The 9,536-nt window shown below is 34.5% G+C and overlaps 1 protein-coding gene across 1 annotated transcript in view; it reads left to right on the plus strand.

Moving 5' to 3' along the window:
* Positions 1 to 4,963, plus strand: part of LOC127689861 (glutamate receptor 4-like) — a 134,946-nt gene extending 129,983 nt beyond the window's left edge. The window contains exons 4-5 of the mRNA XM_052189417.1: positions 4,133 to 4,266; positions 4,937 to 4,963. Coding sequence (XP_052045377.1) covers positions 4,133 to 4,266; positions 4,937 to 4,963 — 161 coding nt within the window. The remainder of the gene's footprint in view (positions 1 to 4,132; positions 4,267 to 4,936) is intronic.
* The last annotated feature ends 4,573 nt before the right edge of the window (positions 4,964 to 9,536 follow it).

Here is a 9,536-nt window from a genome sequence, read left to right on the forward strand (position 1 = left end):
GCTAAGAATTTATGGTGTGCCTAACATGCTAAAACAAAAAGAGTTAAGTCTATGGTGATGCCTTGGTTGAATAGTGATGCCCTCATTTAAAGACAAGTTTTAGTTGTGGGTGGACATTCATGATGTGGTTGCTTTGTTCTATAGATATTTCAAGTTTCCAAAGAAAAGTATTTTTATATATATTTATTTGCTTAAAAATGTATTAATTGCTATCTTTATTAACCAGTATACTCTTGCCAAAATACATTTAAATGGATTTTTAAAACGTTGAGTACTTTATCAAATTTTTCTGCATCTCTTGTATTCACTCAAAATATTTTGAAAATTTATTTTAATGTTTTATGTAGCTTTGATATGGAAAGTTCTCTCAAAGTCCTATATGTTAGAGGCTTCATTACTAGTGCCACTGAGCTAGTAGCTACTAGAGCCACTAGCTCATAGAAACTTGAAGAGGTGAAACCTGGTGGACATACTTAGGTCATTTAAAATTATGCTCGAGAGATGATGGGAACCTGCCTGCTTCTTGCCTCTTATTCACTTCCGGGCCATGCAATCGGTATATCTGTTATTCTACATCTATCTTCCAACATATGCTGCCACAGACCCAAAGCGACAGACTAGCCCTGGACTAAGAAACACCTCTAGAACTGTCAGTTAAAATAAGCCTTCCCTTTTTCTAAATTAACTAATCACAACTTTTGTCATAATGACAAAAAGCTAACACTTCATTTCAGTGCATACTTCTCCAAGCTTAAAATTAGTTTTTGAATAAACCTAATCACCCAATTTCTTCTGAGTCTAGAATATCATGAATTACTAAGAAAAAGGCATAAATTAATATTTGTGAATTCTGTAGAAACTGAGATTTCTCTGCTTACCAGAATTACCCCAAACTCTGCTAAAGATATTTCCTAATTTTCACAGGTACCAAAGGTCATTTTATTCCTACTCACCTCTCTTCAGATCACCTTAAATAAAATCAAAACTTTCAGCATGAAAGCCTCTACATTCTATCAAAAGAAACATGCTCTGAATTTCCATGAATTCCTTCCTAGTCCCTCCTAACATCAGGAAATATTCCTTTCCCTCCAAAGCTAAGCCTCCAAATGAGCCAATGGCTTTCTTCATCTTCAAAGGTGTTTCTTTTAAATTAGAAACTCATGTTCTTGTCTCTGTCCCAACCCACCCTGTAATATATTCAGGCCCCATGTTCTATTGTAAACAGAAGAACAAAGTTTCCCAAACCAAATATTTTTGGTTTAAGATTGTAGTCTTCTATGTTGTCTGCTCACCAGAGGACAGAAAGGACAGATGATCCAAAAAATGTGAAAGTGAAGCAATGTGAAAATGGCCAAAAAATAGAATGGCGTCACTGGCCCTCTTCTTCCATCTTCAAAGTTATCTACTTTACATCTCCAAATTTCTCCTCCTACATCACATAGCTTTCAGCTGTGTATATGTGTGCAAATAAAAGAACCCACCTATTTCAGGAAAAAAATCTCTAAATCTTTATATGCTTAATATGATCAAATCAGGAAAAGAAAAGTCTTTTTTTCAGTAAACTAGTAGTCTTGGGTGCCCATGAGCTAATCTCTATGCATTTTAGGAGTGCCAACATATTGGAGATTGAACCCACAGCCTCACTCCCATTGGATTAAGCTATTATAAAACACAGTGATTGCTTAGGTGTAAAATTCTGAATGCCCAATAAAGTATCCTTCCCTGAAATAGAAATAGATATGACAACACAGGAAGAATTCTCAGTAAAATTGTAGATGTGAGAAAATGAGAAAGCATCTCATTGATAGAGGGCTTATCTACTGTGTACAAGGACTTGATTTCAAAAGACAGAGCTAAAAGTAATAATTACAGATAGGACAATTATATTCTAACATTTTCTATTCAAAAGAAAAATTGACTGACCAACAAAGATGAAATAAAACCATGTTATCACATGAGTGTAAATTAATGGAAACTAGGTTACTGTGAGAATGTGCATGTATGTGTGTGTGTGTGTGTGTGTGTGTGTGTGTGTATGTGTGTGTGTGTGTGTGTGTATGTATATGTGGTCTAATTCAGGCTGAACAATGAGTCCACTTTTTGGAGGAGTGAATTAACACCTAGTGTATAAACATATAAGGACACAGAAAATATACATCATTAAGTGGTCTCATTTGTATAATAAGAAATATAGAGTTTAATTTTTTCTTTATTCTATATTATAATTTTCTTTAAATATTAGTTTTAAAAGAAACAAAGTAGTTTATACTAAATATCAGACTATAATTCTTCCAAAGCACTAATAGTTTGTCCTTTAGTTATATGTTTCAATAAGCCATAAAATTTATTTAAATACATTAATTTATGAAATTACAGCAATGGCATATAAATGATATTTGAGTGAATCACACCCCCAAAGACATCAATCATTGTTTTCTATTTATTATCTGCCTCTTCTTTCACACTGCCATATTTCATTTAAATAAAAAAAAAATCACTGGATAAAAATTACCTACCATCCATGTTAGTATGTAACTATTCCATCTGAATTCACTCTTACATTGATAACCTAGCCATTTATCCCCATAATTCTGCTTATTTATTTTGTTTTCCTACTATTGTGGTAGGGGCTGAGAATGTCAGTGGCACAGCACAGATGGAAAGATCTGAGGACAATTTTGTAGAGTCAGTTTTTTCTTTCTACCTTTAAGTGGACTTAAAGGATTGAACCTAGGTCATCACTTTATATAGCAAGCTCTTCCTGCTATCTCAGCAGTCTTACACCAGCCGCCTTTTCAACCATTTTCCTGATAGAAAAATACGTGTGGAATAACAGCTACAGAAATGTTATTCTCTAGGACATTTAGATGAAATAACAGAGTACAACTAATGTAAAGCTTTGAAGATCTTACAAGGGTCAGGAGTACAGGGCTGCACAAAGACAGCAACAAGAGAAACTAAAGGCCCCACAGGGTTGGGATGAACTCCTTCCTGCTTCTTTCTTAGTTTTCATACCAAATTCCCAGAAAAAAAAATTTGTTGGCCTCAAAATGCCAAGAAACTCACCTTTACACAAACAACCAAAGGCAATCAGGTACTTACCTTCAGTCTGCAGTGATAATTTTAAATGCTGTATTGTTTTTGTTACTAACCTGTTTTTATTTCGAAATTCAAAGATGTGATTTTAAGGACAATGCAGCTGGGAAAAGAATCTGTTGTGGTGCATTTAAGAGAGCTTAGCAAATTTTCAGTTCCATTTAAATGAAATCAAGTAAAATGTTAAGAACACCAAGTAAAGAAAAGTCACTTCAGAACACAGTTGAGTCACGTGATTTTCTCACCTTTTATAGTGTAGGTCTTGACTCATGCTCCATAGGATCATAGCAAACCAAGTACAGAATGATGAGACATGCTGATGCCCACATATATCTTATGCTACAGACTGAAAAAAAAAATCAGTTGTTTCTACTTGAAAACATTCCCAGTCAAATACAAAATAGGTTCTTTCATGAAGGGCCCTGTACTGACTAAAAGTCTCTTTAAGGGGTCAAGGATTAAGATAATGAAACTATGGACTACAATCTAAAAGTACTCAGTTCTAGACACCAAGCTTGCCACATATATGGATGGCCTATTTCAGTGTTTCTTCCTGCATATTATTCTCATATACTTATAAAATATAGATATTTTAACATTAATGGACATGGAGAGCTAACTCCGTCTATTGATAAGATCAGAAAAGCATGTCCATGAGTCAGGTATGATACAGTTTCTAGTGTGAATAGAAGAGAAGCATCAGACATGTGTAACAAAAGTATAGAGTGTCCCAGGACATGGTATTTCTAATAATAAATTAGTAATAATTTCCATTTTATAGGGTAGAGATGTTAATTCTCACCTACTGTGAGTGCCTACAGCATGCTTTGCAGACATTGACAAACTCGCTACTTCTGAGGTCATGGTTTCACTAAAGCTGACACTTGAAAATCTAGTTTAAATGCTGCTCATGGAAACATTTACATCCTACTGCATCTTTAGGAACTGTATAAAAAGGATTTAAGAGTAAGTGAGTCAAAGTTTTTGGGGTCTTTTAGACATTTTTATGTTTTATATGTGAGTATTTGTCCTACAGGTGTATATGTAAACCACATGTATGCTAAGGGAGATCAGCATCCAATGTCATATCCTTTAGAACTGGAGTTAGGGATGATTGTGAACCACTATGTGGGCATACTGGGAACAAAATCTAGATTGTCTGCAAGAGCAGTAAGTGCTCTTGACCACTGAGCCCTCTCTCAAACCCAATGATCCAAGATTGAGAACACATTTAGTGGAAAAATAAACTGAAATTTTAAAATTGTTGTTGAATGCTAAATCCTCACTAAAATCTTTTCTTTTACTGTATAAAATGCACTTATATTTTACATTTTTTTATTTGATATATTCTTTATTCACATTTCAAGTGATTTTCCTTTTCCTGGATCCCCCCTACCTGAAAGTCCCATAAGCCCTCTTCCCCTCTCCCTGTTCCCCAATCCACCCCTTCCCACTTCCCTGTCATGGTAAAAGTTAGAATCTTACTGTCTTGATGGCTTCCAGATTCAGTATGCAAGATTCAGTATTAAAAATGTCCACCTAAGCCTTTTCTTCTCCTGCTTCTGGAAATTTTACTATAAGCTACTACTAAACATCCATAGACATGAAAACTTTACAGCAATTAAAAAATACCTGGGTACTACTTTGTCAAATCACACACACACACACACACACACACACACAAATCGAATCATGACTACAGTTGTCCCACCTTTAACACATCAATGTTATGAGCTGCACTTCATTAGTCACCAGTAAGATTAGACAGGAATTCATAGAAAGAAAAAGGTATAGTGTGTCTTAAATCTACTTCAAAATTGATCTTCTATTCAAATTGCAGGTACCTGCTAAGCTTCACGAGTATTGAACTAGAGGGATTTGAGAAAGTTCACTTATGTTTTCCAATTTAATGCTTCCCACAAACTTTTTGTCAGTGTTAATAGTAGTCATGTTTTCCTTGGGACTCTTTGTTGTCACTGGAATCATCTAACAAACCACAAAGACCATGAGATCCCCACGGAGTACACAAGCACTGAGCATAGAGGCAAGAGATTCCATTTACCTCTAAACTTAATTTGGGGACCAACTTTCATTCATATGAAAATTCATTTCATTCATATCTGGATGTTTTTTTATTATCTATGATTGATATCTATGATTGTAATTAAATTTTATTTAATATGTGATAAATATCACTTAGGTAGATAGTACTTTTTGCTTTGACATACAGTTTTGGAGGCATATTTAATTCTATATTTCTGATTACTTCTGTAATTTCTGTAAATTCTACTGCTGTAGAAAACGTTAGCTAGAACCTCTGCATTGACTTTAGATTCTAATTGAGAAGCTAAGTTCTCTCATAGTATCCTTTTCATTTATAGCTGGGTGTAAAATTCAACTCACACTCATTTTGAGGAAAATCTCTTATAATCTCCACAAGAATACAATGTACAAAAATATACACTGTAACTTCTATTTTTTAAGTCTAAATAAACTCAAAAGTAAATTATACCCTTCAGTCTAGAAAGAGCCAAAATAAGAACCCTCACCCATCCCCAAAAGAGAGATTTATTTCTTCCTTGTAGATTTGTTTAATTTGTAATTAGCAAAAAGCTTAGGGACTCAGCTCAGACAGAACTGCTTGACAACTGTCAAATAAACAAATCTGAAAGAGGATGGTGTGTAACAAAAATCATCTCTTTTTCCAAAGGTTAGATGGCAATTTGTAACCCATCTTACTTTCTCCACATGAGACTTGCATAATTTCATCTAAAGCAATATATGTGGTCTGTTTGTGAGTTCTGTGCCTCTTTTATAACAAATATACATTCAAATCCATGCAAATTTTCTTATTAGAGGAAAGCATATATGGTCTGCACTTCATTATTGTAAGATTTTTAAAGTGTTGTACATTTATCTCATAAGTTTGTGCATTTTTAATGGATACATCTAAATTAATAAGTGACTTAGTCATTGCCTCTATCTCCAAAATATGTATATGATGTTAAAAGTTAAATAGAAACAATATTCTAATATCCTAGTTTTTAACCAAAAATTTTTAGGTTTTAAGTGTATGCTTTTGTTGCAACCATAATAAAAAAATTAGAGCAACCTTATAAAACATTGAAGCCAAATAAATTGTATGTGATTTCAATATTCCTGTGATTTGGGAAAGATTCCCAGCCTGCTGGGTGTCAGAAGTGAATCTTTGGATTCTGTGCTATCTCAAGCTTGACAAATGCTACCTAAACCTAAAACAAAACAAAACAAAACAAAAAAACTAAATGAACAGTCAGAAGTGGTTTAGTCACTTTTGCAGGTACACGTTGTCCTTCTTGAGTTCTCCCCCTACCCCCTTCTCCAGAGTATCCTAACACACCAATCATGAATAGGAAGAGTAATATCAAAGTGTTAAGAGAAGGCCAATGGCTTTGAGTTCGAGCAGGCCTGGCTAAGGTGTAAATTCTGGCTTGAGAATTTACTGGTTGATTTTTCAACTCTCTAAATTCACAAAATGATGACTGAGAGAAATGATGAAGGTATAACAATATACAACTTAGTTTTTGGCCCATAGTAGCTGTTTATTAATAAATCAAAGCTAAGATCCACTAAGACTTTGACTGTATAATTCTCATCAGTTCTGAATAGCATAATCCCAAAAGAAACATCCTTTACTATGTTGCTTGTATTCAAATATATTACTGTCAAGGAAGTAAAGAAAATATATACTCAGTTTTTCATATCAATAGCATTTTGAATTCATCTTAGAAAAACAATTTTGATGCAAGCAGTTTCCAAACACTTGGTAAAAAAGATCCACAAAATAACAGAACATAGTCATATCATTTTCAGTCACTTTCTGTCTTAGCAATGCACAGCTGTTACACTGGAAATTATTCAGTTGCACACAGATAGATCTCCGTCCATTCATTCGGATAATCCTGTATTACTTTCTGATGCATATAAAGTCAATGAAGAAGTATAAAGACTAAATAACGGTCATCACAAGGGAAGAGTCAACCAACCAGAACAGCTGCTCATCAGCAATGCCTCGGTGCTGCCGTTATTATCCATATGGTTCTTTTTAACATCATTGAAATGCAAATTGGACTAAAGTTATTTTAATCATACTATTAAAAAAGTTTATAAATTATGCTGTTAAAACACAAGAGATCTTAAAATAAGTGAAAGATAAAAGGACTTCAGGAGGACTGTATATGTGTACGTTGCTCATGCATGTGCATTCGTGCATGTGTGTGTGTATGTGTGTGTGTGTAATCAGGAGTTCAACAGTTTCATATTTGAATTATAAGGTCAGCAGAAATAAAACTTATAGTGTTTAGCTTCAAATTTCTGCATTCTCTGAAGTTTCACTGTAAGAATGAAATAATTCTGTTAGTTGAACTCAGTGGCCGTGAGCCTACCCTGCAGTCCCTTCTCAGCGGGTTCCAATGTCTGCATAACCATGCGGTGCTTTGTTATTCAGTTCCTTGATTCTCCTTCCTCACCATGGCATTTAATAGTTCAAAATAGGATTTGAAGGACTGTCAGTATGTGTTGAATGAGTATGATTTCATAATTTCTATATTTTAAGAAAAGTATTCACTTTATTATTCCTTTAACTTAATTTTTATTTTATCATAACAAAAAAAGATTTTGAGTTATTTTTATAGAATTTCATACTTGAACATTATATTTATTTCTATCATTTCTACCCTTTCTATACCTATCTTTACAAATTCATGGTCTCTTCTTTAATTATTATTGTTATACATATATATATGCATGTGTTCATTTAGCATTAAGCTCATTCCTAGAAATATCTAATTCTTCATTTCTCAGTTCCATTAACTACATTTAGTTCTTGTTGTATGGATAGAATCATGGGAACTTTACTTATTCATGTTGCTGGGTCAGTTGGCATTGAAATTATGCTGTGATTCAGGCCACTGTGGTATTATTTCATAGGTACATTTTCCCTACCAAGTCTAGTGGACATTATCTCACTATAAGTGCCCTGATCCTCTGGCTTTTACAGTCTTTTCACTACACCTTTCATTATTTTCTCTGAGTTGAGGTGTAGAAGTTACTTATCTGGAGTTGATCATCCTATGCTCAATTTTTTTTTTCTTGAGAGTTTTCTGAGAAATTTTTTCTTTTTTAAAAACTGTTCTTATACTTTTATGAGTAAAATGTTTAAACAATAATATGCATAATAAGCATTATATTAAACAAATTAATTTACATTACTGAAACCATCATATTTCAATAACAGTTTTTATTAGATATTTTCTTTATTTACATTTCAAATGTTAGCACTGTTCCTTGTTTCCTGGCATAAAATCCTTTTCCATCCCTCTTACTCTGCTCACCAACCCAGCTATTCCTGCTTCCCTGTCCTGGCATTCCCCAACTCTGGAGCATCGAGCTTTTGCAGGACCAAGGGCCTCTCCTCTCACTGATATCTAACAAGGCCATCTTTTGCTACATATGCTGCTGGAGTCATGGGTCCCTCCATGTGCACTCTCTGGTTAGTAGTTTAGTCCCTGGGAGGTCTGGGGTTACTGGGTGGTTCATATGGTTTTTCCTCCTATGGGGCTGCAACCCTTTCAGTTCTTTGGGTCTTTCTCTAGCTCCTCCACTGGGGCCCTTGTGCTCAGTCCAATCGTTGACTGAGAGCATCCATTTCTGTGTTTGTCAAGCACTGGAAGAGCCTCTCAGGAGACAGCTATGTCAAGCTCCTAATAAGCAAGCACTTGTTGGCATCCACAACAGTTTCTGGGTTTAGTAACTGCTTATGGGATGGATCTTCAGGTGGGGCAGTGTCTGGATGGCCTTTCCTTTAGTCTTTGTTCCACAATTTGTCCCTGGATCTCCTCGCATTGGTATTTTGATCCACATTCTAAGAAATGAAGTATCTACACTTTAGATTTCCTTCATTTTGAGCTTCATGTGGTCTGTGAATTGTGGTCTGTGAATTGTATCTTGGGTATTCTGAGCTTCTGGGAAAATATCAACTTAACAGTGAATGTGTTCATGCAGTTTTTATCACTATTTCTCTATAGTACAGCTTGTGGTCAAGGAAGGTGATTCCTCCAGATTTCTTTTTATTGTTGAGAATAGTTTTAGCAATCCTGTTTTGTTTTTTTTTTGTTTTTGTTTTTGTTTTTGTTTTGTTATTCCAGATGAATTTGCAAATTGCTCTTTCTAACTCTAAGAAGTATTGATTTAGAATTTTCATGGGGATTGCACTAAATCTGTAGATTGCCTTTGGCAAGAAGGCCATTTTTGCTATATTAATCCTGCCAATCCAAAAGCATGGGGGATCTTTCCATCTTCCAAGGTCTTCTTCGATTTCTTTCTTCAGAGGCTTGAAGATCTTGTCATACAGATCTTTCACTTGTTTAGTTAGAGTCACACAAAGATACTTTATACTGTTT

The sequence above is a fragment of the Apodemus sylvaticus genome, chromosome 7 (genome assembly GCF_947179515.1).
Source record: "Apodemus sylvaticus chromosome 7, mApoSyl1.1, whole genome shotgun sequence".
NCBI lineage: Eukaryota > Metazoa > Chordata > Mammalia > Rodentia > Muridae > Apodemus > Apodemus sylvaticus.